The 15,139-nt window shown below is 39.5% G+C and overlaps 2 protein-coding genes across 3 annotated transcripts in view; both read left to right on the top strand.

Moving 5' to 3' along the window:
* The first annotated feature begins 4,349 nt into the window (after positions 1-4,349).
* batf (basic leucine zipper transcription factor, ATF-like) lies at positions 4,350-11,446 on the top strand. The gene is made up of 3 exons (XM_084738018.1): positions 4,350-5,550; positions 6,718-6,822; positions 9,884-11,446. The coding sequence occupies exons 1-3, from the start codon at positions 5,488-5,490 to the stop codon at positions 10,088-10,090; spliced, it is 375 nt and encodes a 124-aa protein (XP_084594144.1). The 5' UTR covers positions 4,350-5,487; the 3' UTR covers positions 10,091-11,446.
* A 1,345-nt stretch (positions 11,447-12,791) lies between these two features.
* flvcr2b (FLVCR choline and putative heme transporter 2b) overlaps positions 12,792-15,139 on the top strand; it is a 29,879-nt gene continuing 27,531 nt past the window's right edge. The window contains exon 1 of one of the 2 annotated variants that reach the window (XM_084737727.1): positions 12,792-14,106. In XM_084737727.1, the coding sequence (XP_084593853.1) occupies positions 13,489-14,106 (618 nt within the window). In that variant the 5' untranslated portion in view covers positions 12,792-13,488. The remainder of the gene's footprint in view (positions 14,107-15,139) is intronic. The other variant, XR_014771933.1, reaches the window with a different exon arrangement.

Below are 15,139 nucleotides of genomic sequence, written 5' to 3'. Positions count from 1 at the left end.
ATTTCAAGTTAGTTAAGTCTCAAGTCATGAATACCAATTCAAGTTGAGTCTTTTAGTTAAACAAGTTTCAAGTCTTAAAACTTGCAGCGTGAGTCTGACTCGAGTCGAGTCATGTGACCTGAGTCCGCCACCTCTGGTGATCATTGATAATCAGACTAACTGACCTCAGGTGTCAGCTCCCAGCAGCCATCAGAACGTTATGATCTAGGACTTGTTTTCTCATAGAGACCCAGTTATGACAGACTTACAGGTCACTAACTGGATTATTTGTGGATCAAGGATGCTCTCAGTCGATGAGGAAGCGTTGCCTCATATCTAGATTGATGCAACATGCTCGCAATACAACATTTCGGAATAACTTGAAGAGATGTTCCTTAAACGAAACACAGAACAACCTGAAGTGTATTTCTAAACCTAATGTGAAACCATGTAAGGGTGGGAATTTACCACCATGTTGTTTCCCAGATTAGCAGAGACCCATACTCTATTTTTCAAGAGAAACAGGTGACATTTGTGGTTAACCTCAAACTATGCCAGTAGCAATATGATAACCATTATTTCAGTTACAGTTATTGTTTAAATGTCTGAATATTGGTCAAGGATATGTTTCAAATGCCTCTGTTATCCTGTTACAGACTTTTTAAAACAGTGCCAACCTACAATCAAGTTTTGAGATAATTTATTTATCTTCTTTAGATAAACTTGAATCTTTGAGTTTTAGAGGACCTCAAAAAATGGATTTCAAAAGTTGTTCAATGTGAGCTGTGAACCAGCTTTGACATGATCTGGCCGCTTGAAAATTAAATGGCTGCAAGATATTAAATTGTCAACGATTATTCACTCTCACGTCAATGAATTTACTGAACAGTTTTCTTAAATACAAATTTTTTGTGGTTTCTAAAACTAAAAGATTCAAGTTTATCAAAAGGAGAAAAGTAAATTATCTTAACAAAACATTATTTGATGGTGAAACATTTTCAAAACTTTCAAGAGTTTGAGTGGGACTGAAAACTCAAACATCTATTGGGGTGTTTGATATTTGGACAAAATGTTCTTTAACTCAGTTACAGTCATTTTTCCTGACTTGTAATTTTGAATGTATTTACTCTGAAGAATATGTATATTTTTTCACACGATGCAAAATTGGCCTTGCATTTAATTAAACTTAAAAACTTAAACCATAAAAAGTCTTGATACATGTAAACACCCTGCAGTAGACTGGACTTCACACCTTTCTGCGGTGAGTCAGAAATGCTCTTTGTTCTGAAGTGAATATTTCAGTATAATTAAACCCACAATATGCGTACTTGTGTTATTTTTACGGTCATCGGCGTCTACTCAATTCTTCACTTTCCCTCAATAATTTGTTGCTTATTTGAAACCTCCCACAGTCATTTCCAAGGAAGAGAGACCACAAATGAGGGCATCTCTCAGTACTATCTCCATAAATGGCCCTATGGGGGTTTTTCCGAGTGTAACAGAGGTCTGAAGAAGGCCAGTGACTGTTGACAGCAGCAGTTCAAATTCATTCAAACTGTCATGTATGCTATATTTTACTCAGGATTTATGTTGTGTGAACAAGTGTGTCAACCTTGCACTATTTGATAGCTGCTATTGAGCTCGTTTTGCAAGATCTCGCTGCTACCCTGAGCTTGATTGAGTTAAGACACTAAAAGCTCTCTTTGTTTTAATGATCACCAGCATGACTGCACCAACAGCTCACTGAAAAAAAGTCATAATTAAATGGAAAAGCAAAAAAATGCTATTCCTTTTTGCTAAGTGATCAAAATGATCACAATCCACTTAACATTTTCAAGAACTTAAGGTGATTTAAGGTTTAGAAACAAGCTAAATACAGAAATTGGTTAAAGCTGTAGCCTTGTTTTTGTTTTTCTATATTTGTTCTGTATTGTGTCTGTGTCCTGGTTAAAGCAGAATTTGACTAATCAGCTTTCCTCCCTGCATTCTCTCTTTTCTTGTTACAGTCTCAACTCTTTTGGACAGCGTTAAATGCCAAGCATTAGAAATGTCTGCCCTTGCCCAAGCTCTTCAAAATTCCTGTGATGGTGGAACATGTTTTTGTGTGGGAGGGCTGTTCTGCCAAGCAAAGCTGTTTTGGTCCTGATTCTTTTTTTTTTTTCCTCACAAGAAAATCTTGTTCCTGCATCACCAAATGCTACCTCGTGATGGGGGCAAAACAAGAAAATAGTACAGGAGTTCACATATGCAGGTACACTCTGGTCACTCCTGAGTTTAAAGGGATAGTTTGGATTATTTGAAGTGTGACTGTATGAGGTACTTATCCGTAGTCAGTGTATTACCAACTAATCTGTGGACAGAGTCAGCAGAAAATCGCATTTTAGCCACCTAAATCTAGAAAAATCAATCTCAGTTCAGGTGTACACAATATTTACAACATTTTTACTGCTTTATCTTCCCACCAGACAGCCTTTTACATCAGGAAACCACCATTATTTAAGTAAAATATTGTTCTCTCCAAAACTACCAGACTCCTTTGGCAGAAACAGTAATTTTACCTCACAGAACAAAACAGAGTTGCTGGTCTGCTGCTGCCTCGATCTGTTAGTTTATTTGTGTTATTGTGTGACTTTGGTGTTTTAAAAGGATTGTTCAGATCCACCAGAGGTCCACAATAACACAAACAAACTCATAGATCAACACGGCGGCAGAACAGCAGCTCCTTTGTTCTGTGGGGTAAAATTACTGGTTTCATCAATGGAGTCTGGTCAGTTTGGAGCGATACTTGGCTTATGTAACAACAGTATCCAGTCAGAAAAGGCTGTCTGATGGCAAGGTAAAGCAGTGAAAATGCGGTGAAACATGGATTTTTATTGGACATTAAAGGGATAGTTCACCCAAAAATGAAAATTCAGTCATTATCTTCTCATCCTCATGCTGACTGAAGGTTGGATTTAGTTTTTTAGTCCACAAAAAACTGCTTGAGTTTCACAGGAAAACAGCGCTGCAGAATCTCCCAAACAACTGAATTGAATGGTGACCAGTTTTCAAATGTAAAAAAAAACAGGAAAAAAACCCCCAAAAAACTATAAAATGCTTCACCTGAGCACACACTCAGTCACGCCACACACACCCAGTTCAAATGGTGTGCACGCACACGTGAACGTGGCTTCAAGCTAAAGATCTACAGCAAAGATTTAGGCTACAAGTATGGTGTGATTGACGTCTTTCAATTCAACTTGGCATGTCGGGGCTTTAGGAGACTTGGCTTACACCAGGAAGCAGGACGGCGGCATTTATGGGTTTTTTTTGTTTGTTTGTTTGGTTGTTTGTTTTTTCAGTTTGACAACTGCTCACTATTCACTTAAATTGTTTGGGAGATTCTGCAACACAGTTTCCTGTGAAACTCCAGCGATGTTTTTGGACTAAAAAACTAAACCCAACCTTCAGTCAGCATGAGCGTGAGTAGATATCGACTGAATTTTCATTTGTGGGTGAACTATACCTTTAAAGCTGCAGTATGTGTCAGACATATACAAATCTTTCTTTTTTTAGGCGCTCTCTAAAGTCATAGGGTAAAAACACAAAAATTTAATTAATTTCCAGCATGTATGTTCCCCATAACCACTGGGCACATTCAGTGAATTTAACCTACTCAAACTGTACATTATTTAGAAGATTCCCGACATCTTCAGAGTCATTTACAGTGAAAGGCAATGAGGGACTTCTGTGTGGGGGTTTGGGGAGCCCCTTAAAAATTTCTCAATGCTCAAAGCCCTTGACGTTGCTTCACTTTATCGCAGCTGGTGTGTTGCAAAGTAAGGAAACGTGGTAGAGTTCTGGAAATCACCATGAAGCGTGTGTAAATATTCACGAGCCAGTCATCCAAGTGGAGCTTTAGGATGTGCTGTCTCTTGAGGATTTAGTCGAAACGTGATATCAAGCGTGGCTGCTAAAAAAAGAGGAAGAGGGAATACCCACGATCAAACACTCGCACCCGGACAACCCACTAACACCCTCCCCCTTTTGGAAAGTTATTTTTTCTTTAGTTTCAATTGTGCAGCTACCAAACACTAATTTCTTATAGGTTCCAACACATACTTGATTTTTTGGGCCGATGCTAATACTGATACTAGGGAGTTAAATTTTTTTGAAATTGATATGTTAGCTAATATTTAGTGTATGGAATATTAAACACATTTTCTTGCAATGATCCCAACACTCATGACAAGTATAGGCAGGATATTTTACAGTTCAATAATTAACTATATATATATGCGTGTATATATACATATATAGTTAGCCTATAAAGCTAACACTTAGTTAGCTTTATAGGCTAGCCAATCTGCATTTTGTTCTGTTTAAAAAAAAATCATATCGGACAACATAAATGCCAATACTTTTATAGACCGACTGAGCTGTGATAGGCCAATATCAAGCAGATAATATTGGTCGACCATTATATCGGTCGGGCTCGGGTCTGACTTTAAGGGATGTAACGTTACCAAAAAACGTAGATACGATAATACCATGATAAAAGTCCATGATATGATATTAATTGCAATATTTAAAAAAAAACAAGAAACTTGACGACCCGAAAAAAAGTCCTTTATTAAATAGTGATTTTTACGTGTACTGCAGTTTTGTTTGTGAAATTTGTTTTGTCTTTTAACTTAAAGTACTTCTGCTTTCTGTCTTTATTAAAATAAAATAAAATGGCCATCCATGACCTAAGCAGGATTGTCTTGGCAGCGGTTGTTTGACTTATGTATGTACCATTGCAAAACAAAAACAACACAGTGGTCAGTAGCAATGACTTTAAAATATAAAATAAAAATGATAAAAAATAGACAACAATTAGCCGTGGAATATCCAGTATCCAATATCCATTATGGTATTGAGACATTTTTTAATTGTGATATCACAATGGTTAATATATTGTTACATCCCTATTCTAATTTCTACATAGAATTGGTATTTATTTACATTTACATTTACTGGTTTGTAAGTATTTGAAAGAAACCTGAAACTACCAATATCCGCCCATATTTACTGAAATTGTAAATTAACCCCCCAGTGTGTTATTTTTCTGGAGTTTACACGATTACCTTATGTGCTTTAACTTTCCACTAGACATGTGACTTCCAGTCTAATGCAACTTACCCAGATTCTTACCAGAAGCCACATCAGATACAGCTAATTAGACAGACAGCTAGTCTGTCTCACAGGGTGTGTGTGTGAGCGTGTGTGTGTGTCAGAGAGAAAGAGAGAGAGATAAAGGAAGAGAGCGTCAGTGAGAGAGTGAAAGAGAAGGAGGAGTGACAGAAAGGGAAAGAAAAGAGGGAAGAAAGAGACTCATTAAGCCAAGTTCTTCTCAGCACTCGTTCTGCTACACGGACTCTCTCTTTCTCTCTCTCTCTCTCTCTCTCACACACACACACACACATACTCAAAAAACACAAAGCAGAAGTGGACAAACACACACGGTTTCAGTCGCCGCGGTTGGCTATGGCTCAGGGCTCTGACAGCAATGACACAAGTTACAAGTCCCCATCGCCTGGAAGCAGACCGGTAAGTGTGTTCCTCCATCTACTGTCTCTATAATGTGCTCATTTTATGTCTTTACATCCTTTTTTGAATTATAGATATACTCAAATGTTCATTTTAAGGACAAATCCTAAATTAAACGGTTCATATTTCTTCTAAATCCTTGACTGGATGGTGTTTCATGCATATTTTAGTGGGCAGCAGCACAGCCTATCAGACACACTCGTTCTGGCTCTTTTCACAGTTCCTCAGAGTGTTTCACTTGCACACATGGGCTGCAGGCATGACTCGCTTCAAGTGTAGGCTTTTGTGAATTGCAAAACGTTATCACTTGTCCAAGCCGTGGGAATCCTTTGTTTTTGCAAGTCCTTCAAACTGTGAATGATTTGAGAGCTGTCAGGAACAGGCAGTGTGTGGTAAATACAGTACATACTGTACTGTTGCTGTGCATGTGCATCCTCACTGCTGCTCACTGCTTTCACGTGTGCCAGTCCTCCAGCACACCGCTGCTCCTTTTCACTGTGGAACTAAATCTGTTTTTCATTCACGTTGTAAGCTGGGAGCATCACTTTAAAGGCATAATACGCAACATTTTACTTAAAAAGAATGTATAGACTCATATAAATATAATCCTATTTAACTATAACCTGCTACAAGTGTGTGGTGGTATCTGTGTCTGCAGAGACTCTGCCCTCGATTTCCTTATTTTCTCATTATTTTGCTGTGCCCTGGACAGTTTACCAACCTAAAATGTCAATATTTAACATCCTGGCAGTGAGACTCAACAATTAACCATCTTTGTGGTGCATTTATGAACAGTTATTATGGATAAAGCAGTTTCCAGCAGCAGTATCAGTTGTTTGGGGTTTTTCAGTGTGTTAACGGACGTTAGATAATTAATTACTTATCTCTTTGATGTTCAACTGACTCAGCATTTTGAAATGAGATTAGTTATTACGATACCAAGAAAATCGAGGACGTGAAACAGGGTGTGCGTTGTACCTAACCGATGACTCAGCCACTCCCCGACCCTGCCCTCCACATCACTGTTGAGCCCATCTTCTGTCAAACTGTCATTAAAACACGAAAGACTTCCATTTCGCACCTAAAGCCACCAGCCTGATCTTCAGCAAATTCACGTCGATGTTTATGTCTCTCTGCACACGTTAACTGTGGACATCTGTTTCTCAGAGCTCCTCAGATGATGCAAAGAAGGTGATGCGGCGGGAGAAGAACAGGATCGCTGCTCAGAAGAGCAGGATGAGGCAAACTCAGAAAGCTGACAGCCTACACTTGGTGAGGAGACTTTTCTCTTCGGCACACACTCTGTTCTCATGCTCATATATCAAAAGCAACACTGTCTTTTGCTTTTTAAGACATCTGCCAAGCAAAAACTTAGAAAATATTACATGGTATTAAATATAAAACCACTGTTGAAGGAAAATTGAAGGGTTAATCTGAGCACAAGCCAAACTCATTAATAGCCTTACTGGACTGTGATGCTGGTGTAAATCAGATTATATGTACAGTAGGAGTTGCTCTCTGAAGAATGTTTTTGCGATTGCAGCATTAGTTCAGGTATCTTTGCAAAGTACTGTTGAGTAATGGAATGAAATTCACATCCTCATCTCAACATTTTGCCATTAATAATAATTTAAAAAAAAAACGATGTTTGTGCTAAATGATCAATTTCCAGTCGCTTCGTGGAAATCAACTAACAGTAACTGGCAGAAATGCTTTTTATTAACAGCACTCTCAAGCCTGTGCTTGTACTATATTTACAAAATGCTACCTGACCATGTGGCGAGTGTGTCATGGCTTCTGTTTGGCTGCACACTTGGACGCTGCTCTGTGTGTTTGCAGAAGCTTAAGGAATAAATTAGCACGTGTGGGCATTTGCTCCCTTTTGCAGCAGAATCCAGCACCAGGGAGTGCAACGCTGAACACCATGCTGGACAGACGCTTTGTTTATTGCCCCCATTGTTCTTTTACGCAACAGTCGATCATCAGTTTAGCTCACTTTTCGTCATTTCAGCTTGTACTTGTTTGATTTGCTAGGGGATATTTCCTCTGCTCTACATCTGAACATCTGGATTTCTTGTCACATCCTCAGTCACCCAGCCTGTGCATGCAGCAGAACATGTCTTCTCCAGTAATTGTGTAATTATCTCATGAATCATTCTTCTTTCTAACTCTACTACCTCTTGCATCAACACACATTTCAACACACTGACCACACATCTCTCAGTGTCACTTCCTCGTTCACGATGATTTATGGTGTACTCTACTATGTCACCATGATGTTTTCTGCGAACTTTATCAGATGAACCGACAAGAGTTTGACCTTCAGAGAAGCCACAGTGTAGGCAGTAGTAGATCCATCTGTTTGAATGCATGAGAATTCTTCCCGTGAATTATGGTGTTGTGTATCATCAATCTCTTTAAAGCCTCTCAGAGTCGCAGACAGGACCACAGAGTTAATTCTGTGGTTTTGCTTTCATCGTCTCGCTAGATAAACAGGAAGGCGAATTTTCCCTCTCTATGACACAGTAGCGTGTTTCCTGTTTCTTCAGTAGTATTTTTTTCTTCTGTGTAAATGAGCTTGAAATTGTATGTCGTGGGCAGGAGGGGAGAAAAAGGCAGTCACTTCTTGTAAAGACTCAATAGCAGTGGGCTGTATTTGGCTAAGTGACGCAAGTGCAGGGGTTTGCCCAAAGGTTCTGTGACAGTAAGGAGCTACAGCTCAGTGTTATGATCTGACGGTCATGGCGTGATGACCTTTTCATTAGAGCGGAAGATTTCTCCCCTTCTATTCCCACACCAAAGAGAAAAACATTGTGACGTGCAGTTTGCTCTGCTTATGTTATCTCAAAGATGATGATTGGCATGAAAGAGCTTGTTTTGAAAAATGTACTTACATCAGCCAAAATATTAGAATGGCAACTTTCGATGCTTAGTGAGCTACAGGCAGGTTATATTTTACTGCATTGAATCGCTGTCTTAAAGGAGCAATATGTTACAATTGTGGTCCAAATAGCAAGCTAGAGTCAGACTGTTTATTGAATAGGTTGAATCTGTATTTGATATACAGTCTATGATTTAAGTGAGTCGATTTCCCCCACCCTCCTCCTCCCCAGACTTGAGGAAGCTCAGGCAGCTGCAGAAACACTGCAGGAACACAAAACGAACACAACGTTGTAAATTAACAAGTGACAATGAGTCCTACACTGTAAGCTGATCAGCTGTTTATAACTTTCAGTTTTATGCCGATGTAAAGTTAAGCCGGTTATCCTCAAAAACAAAAGCCCACTGCTCTGAAAATATGGACTCTGGAGTTTGAGTTCAATGACTGCCTGCCAGACTGCATGTTCTTATTTCTCAATTAAACAGTTCATCTTTGATGAAGGGAAAAAAACATCAGATGAAGTACTCTATTTGTATCAGTGTGACTTTAATGGTATTGGTACTGGTATTGAATTTTTTAAACAATACGTTGCTCTAATGCTAACACATTTACTATGGCAATGCTAACATGCTAATGCTTATGAGGCATAGGATAGCACGAATTCACCGTTTCATTTTAGTGTGTCAGCAGCTAACATTTGCTAAACACAAAGCACAGGTGGAGCTGATGAGAGTTTCACTAGTTCTGCAGGTATTTGGTCATAAACCAAAGATTTGACCTGATGAGGACCATCAGAGTTTCAAGTCATGCTGAAGGAGACATGTTTGTACCAAATTTCATGGCCAACCATCCAATAGGTGTGGTGACATTTCACTCAAAACCACAAATGTCAATGTCATGTTGGTGCTTGATTGTAGAATTTGACCTCTGAGGATCATGATAGTGTGTAAAAAATTCTGAGGCAATACATTTAATAGTTGTTAAAGTGCAACTTCACCCCCAGTCTGAGCCTAACTAGACTCACTGAATATTTTTTTAAAATCATATAAAGTGGAAAAGGGGGGGGCATCCATCTCTGATTAGAGGGTTTTTATGTTAGTTTTTATATAAATCCAAACTGGTCGACTCTAGGCAAGTATTGGCCTCGCAGTGTTCAGGGCTGATTTAAAACAGATGGTGTGTTGAACATTTTTCAACTCATGAAATGCAGATTTTTATAAATTTGGCAAGAAACAGACAGACTTGGTCACCCATAGAGTGAATACATTCAAATTGTCTTAAAAAAAATGTATTATTCTTTGTGGTTAAAGCACTAAAACAAGCAAAAATACCTGCATGGAAACAGAATATAATTATTCAGATTTGGCTTCTCATTGATCTGACAGTAAAACAAGTTTTATGAGTAATAAAAGACAAGTTTACTCACATATCCTGTCTCTGCTTCGTCCTCAGGAGAGTGAGAACTTGGAGAAGGAGAACGCCGCCCTGAGGAAGGAGGTGAAGCAGCTGACAGAGGAGGCCAAGTATCTGTCGTCCGTGCTGAGCAGCCACGAACCTCTGTGCACCGGCCTGACTCCCCAGACCCCCGAGCTCCTCTACCCTCCTCATCACAGCAGCTACCACCACCAGCACATCACTGTACCACACTACCAGCACTGACCTGTACACGTACGACTACTGAGACGGCCGGAGACGTGCTGCGAACAGATGACTGACCTCAAAGGAGAGAGAGACTGACTGGAACTGGAGAGATGTGTCTATAGGTGTTAACCATTCATCAAGGAGTAAAGTGACAGGCTGAAATGTCTGCCAAACAATGACAGTATGGAGTCCAAACTGTACCATGCAGTATTCAAAACTATTTATTTTGCTTCTGCTCATCATCTCTTTGCTTTTATATGATTAATAGCAGCTCAATGAGTAGAACCAGTCTATGTTTACATTGGGAGGAAAAAAAAACAACCTACTGTATGTTCAGGAGACTCAGATGATGCGGTATTTTTTGTAAATTGCTTATTTTAAGTGTCACTGGGAGAGCACCTCTGTCATCCTATTATGTTTTGAGTTTCTTGTGTTTATTGAAGGGACAGTTCAGATTATTTCATGTGTGGTTATACGAGGTATCCATAGTCGTCAGTGTGTTACCTACAGTAGATAGCAGATATCTAAGAAGATCTTTAAGTTTACACCGCTTATATCGGACAGCCTTTTCTGATGGAAACTGCTGTTATAGAAGTGAGAAATGCCGCTTTCTTAAAATCCACCAGACTCCTTTATCAAAATGTAATGGGAGTTGCTGGTCTGACACTGCCGCAATGTTTATGTATTTGTTTAACTTTGGTGTGTTAAAAGTTCAGTTCACATTCCCTAATGTCACACAATAACACAAAAAACAAACAGATCGAGGCAGCGGTAGACCAGCAGCTCCTGTGTTCTGTGACTTATAACTTATATTTCCAATGGAGTCTGGTTGGTTTGTCTTATACAAGGGCATCAGAAAGGGGTGTTTAATGGCAAAGTAAAGAGGTGAAAATGTTCTAAATATAGTGTACACTTAAATTGATATTGATTTTTTTTTAGGTGGCTAAGATACATTTTGCCACTGACCCTGTCCACAGCAGTACATTGTTAAACTTCCTACACAGGTACTGATGTTGCCTCTCCAAGCTGTGGGCGTGTCCACCTCCATCTATTGTAGCTAATACACCAGCTGTCAATGAGTACCTCATACAACTTCAAATAATCCCAACAATCCCTTTAATGTGTTTCAGTGTGTAAATGTAGATTGAAAATGCTCAGGAGCTTATTTTGACAGATTTGATTGTGGACAACCAAGAATGTAAATGTCAAGATCCTAGAAAATGCTTTGATGTACCAAAAAGAAAATGTCTGACAGTGAGGAGTGGGCATTGAAAGGGGTCTTGACTTGTGTATTGGTGATAATGATGCTGGTGTGTTAGAGGATCCAACTAAGATATTTATTAAATGTGATTCCTTTTAAGTGACCGTTTCTGACCTCCAGAGGGTTCTTATTCATGCCTCCATGCAGTCTGAATTGCTTGTCGAAGTTATTCTAGTTAAATGCACTAGAGGGAATTTTTAACTTGCTATGAAACCATCTCGCTTTATTACTGAAGCCTCTATATGACCTGCATAAGTAACCATGGCACCAGCCAGCAGATATTTCTATATAGTTATTCTTAATGGCGGCCACTGAGTCAGATTCTCTTTGAAATCAGATGAAACAAGCCTGTGTTTACATTTTCCTAGGCAAAATTACAGTGAGTATCCAGCTAAAAGGAAGCGAGAGGAGATGTTATTTAGATTATTTTATCTCTACGTTATATTTTTGTGGTTATGGTGCTAGAAAAACTGCTGCTTTTGCCCACAGGGGCTACAAAATCAACAAAATATGAAAGCTCCTTGGAAGTAAGTTAAGTAAACCTGAACTAAAACTAAAACTGGGAGTGAAAAACATTTTTGTGGTGCATAATGAGACTGGGATTTCTACATGACTGTGGGTCAAATGCCCTCACAAAGTGTGTTTGGAATTGTAAAACCAATTCTGAACCTCTTAAAGGTACAATCAGTGGGATTTCTCTGAGCTGTTCATGAATGCACCAGAAAGATTGTTTTGATTGATAAGTCTTTTTTCTCAGGAAGTCAAATACTGACAGTTTGGGTTGGTAAAGCATTTAGAGCACAGCAAAATAATGGGAAAATATGAACATACAGGCAGAGGGCAGAGTCTCTGCAGATACAGACACCACCACACACTTCTAGTGTAAGTCATAAGTGGTGATTAACAAGGATCGTGTTCGTATGTGTGTGTACGTTGTTTTGTGTAGGACAATGTTGTGTATTATTCCTTTAAATCTTGCCCCTGACAAATACCCACCATATTATAATAATAAAAAACTAAAACAAGTGCTGAAACTAATACACAACTAAACTAAAACTAAACACTTTTAAAAAGTAGATACAAAACTGAAGCAAGCAAAGATCCACCAGCTGAATTTAAACTCAGTTGAAAACATAAAATACAAATGAAATAGAATATAAAAAAATAACTGGTGAAAAATATGCTACAAAACTGCATTAACTCTGGTGCTTATGACAGGGGACATATGACAAACCACTTTCATGTGTTACTTCTTAAATTGAGGAAGTCTCTAGATGGCACTGTTCACCATAATGAGAGAAGAAGCTTGTGTTGTTATGCACAAAAATAATCATTCATAGCCTGATCCTGCTGTGTGGTGTATGAATTAACTTTTGTCCTTGAACACAACTGAGGCACTCAGGCCATTCACCATTTCTGTAAGCATTTTATTATTATTGTCAGGTTAGAGGTGAAAACAAATGATCTGGTGTGTAGCCTACAGTTAGGTAGTACCAAGACTAGGAAGTAAAGTTGTAATAAAGTTTATAGTGGGAATATTCTACACATCCCACAATACACATGTTATGTCTGAGAAAAAATATCAAACAAAAGACATTTAAAGACGTCACTCTGAGATATCTCAGTGTAACAGACTGTTCAGATAACACAAAGAACAGTGTATTAAACTCCGCCCTTCATCCCAGCGTTCACCGACTCGATTCAAGATCCTGGAGCGGTTTTTAGGTCCGGGTGGAGGGTCACAGTGGGGACTCCTACACGTGTTGACACTCGGAAACCTCGACCTGAAAGAAAAGGATCACATTCATTCATGAAACTGTCTTTAACTTGATGAAGTTGTGTAAGCTTTTGGGCGTAAAGTTCGGCTCCTGAACTAACTTCAACACGGGCTGGCGGGGAGGAAATGAATTTATGGACCAGACAGTGAGTGAGTGGGAGTTGTGGAGCCGCTACTACTTTCTTGTTAACTCTTTACAGCAACAAACTGAAACATATGCTTTGGTGTAACTTCTCCTTGTAGCTGGAAACATGCAGCTGTAGTGCGATTTTTGGTTAACTTGACGCGCTGGATGTTCAGTATTCACCCATGAAACAAGACGACTTTCAGCTGCTCTCTGTGTAGTTTAACTCTCAGTAAGAGTTGTGTGGAAACTTTATGCTTGATGAATATATTGAGGAGTTTAATATGAACGAGAAACAAGCGTTAGGAGACACTAAACTAAACGAGGATCAGGCCAAGCCGGACTTGGAGAACCATGTGAAGGAGAAGGCGGGTGACTGTGCGCTGAACGCCGACGATCAGGCTCAGCTGGACGGTCACGACGCGCCTCGACCCACCCGTCTGTACAAGAGACGCTGGATGATCGTCCTCCTGTTCAGCTCCTACTCTCTGTGCAACTCCTACCAATGGATCCAGTACGGCATCATCAACAACATCTTCATGAAGTTCTACCAGGTGGACAACTTCACCATAGACTGGATGTCCATGATCTACATGCTCACATACATTCCCTTCATCTTCCCGGTCACCTGGCTGCTGGACAAGAAGGGGCTCCGGGTCGTCGCGCTGGTGGCCACTGCGCTCAACTGCGCCGGGACGTGGATCAAGGTGGCCAGCGCCAGACCCAACCTGTTCGCCGTCACCTTCCTGGGACAGTTCTCCTGCTCCTTCGCACAAGTCTTCATCCTCGGGATGCCGTCGAGGATTGCATCTGTGTGGTTCGGTTCAGACGAGGTGTCCACCGCTTGCGCCATCGGAGTCTTTGGGAATCAGGTACATACTGTCCTCTGGTCACTAATTACTAGGGCAAGTTAGCTGTTCACCTACTCGATCACTGATTTACACCATGTCAACATAACTAACCACTGATCATTTGAACAGCCACACATCTATCTGGAACGCGTGCGTAATTACGCACCACAGTGCATCTCCTGTGCGTTCAAGCCACAACATACTGCCTGCTGAGATCGTGAGAGCATGAATGACAGTAATATGTGAAGAAGAGGAATACATTTACAGCTGTAAAATCAACCACTGTGTAGCTTATTATATGATATTTCCTGAAGATATTGTAGGTCATTGTAAATAACTGACACATTCTCTTTAAAGTGCCAAGAGAGAAATGGAGAAAACATCTCTGATGAAACTGTGTCAACTCAAAGCCACTTATTATTCATCAGCATGAAACAAATCACTGTGTCCCTGAAAACAGCCCCTCTTTTCAACATGGAAAACCATAAGCCAGAAGAGTAAGCACAGAAAGGGTAATACAAAGAAAAGAACTGTATTAATAAGTTGTCGGAAAGAAACAGACTAATAAAGGATACAAATTTATGTAAATCCCCAATATAATAGTGAAAGTTAAAAGGAAACAAAAGAGAAATATCTGATTGAATGGAGATGAGTCTGTCTGTCCTAAATAAGTTTAATGAAATTGAGAGTAATAAAAGTCAGACAAGATCAAGTGAAAATGAATCTAGTTTGTATCATTATGTCAGTGCTACAGTGATAAAGTCAGTCTTGAAGCTGTGAGCAGATTCAGATGCCCTCAGGTCCTCTGGTAAAGCTGCTGTGCCATAGATTTTGGTCCTGGTCCAGGCAACACCTGAATGAGAGTTAGAAAAACTGCGAGATATAGATAGGAAATAAGATACAATCATATCTAATATGTCTTCAGGTACTGACACATTGTCTAATAGAAAAGACGGCAAAATGACAAACTAACCCGTTTATTCAAGGATTTCTGTGTGATACAAAAGAAAAGAGCAGTTTACAGTTTCTAAAGGGCTTTTCACACTGCTTATTC

The sequence above is a fragment of the Lutjanus erythropterus genome, chromosome 15 (genome assembly GCF_056507025.1).
Source record: "Lutjanus erythropterus isolate fLutEry1 chromosome 15, fLutEry1.hap2, whole genome shotgun sequence".
Classification (NCBI taxonomy): Eukaryota; Metazoa; Chordata; class Actinopteri; order Lutjaniformes; family Lutjanidae; genus Lutjanus; species Lutjanus erythropterus.
Note: the sequence above shows the minus strand (reverse complement) of the source record. Positions and strands in the feature narration are given on the sequence as shown.

Coding starts and splice junctions, on each gene's coding strand:
- batf (XM_084738018.1), top strand. CDS start 5,488: ATGGCTCAGGGCTCTGACAGCAATGACACAAGTTACAAGTCCCCATCG. Junction 5,551..6,717: donor CATCGCCTGGAAGCAGACCG/GTAAGTGTGTTC, acceptor TCTGTTTCTCAG/AGCTCCTCAGATGATGCAAA. Junction 6,823..9,883: donor AAGCTGACAGCCTACACTTG/GTGAGGAGACTT, acceptor CTTCGTCCTCAG/GAGAGTGAGAACTTGGAGAA.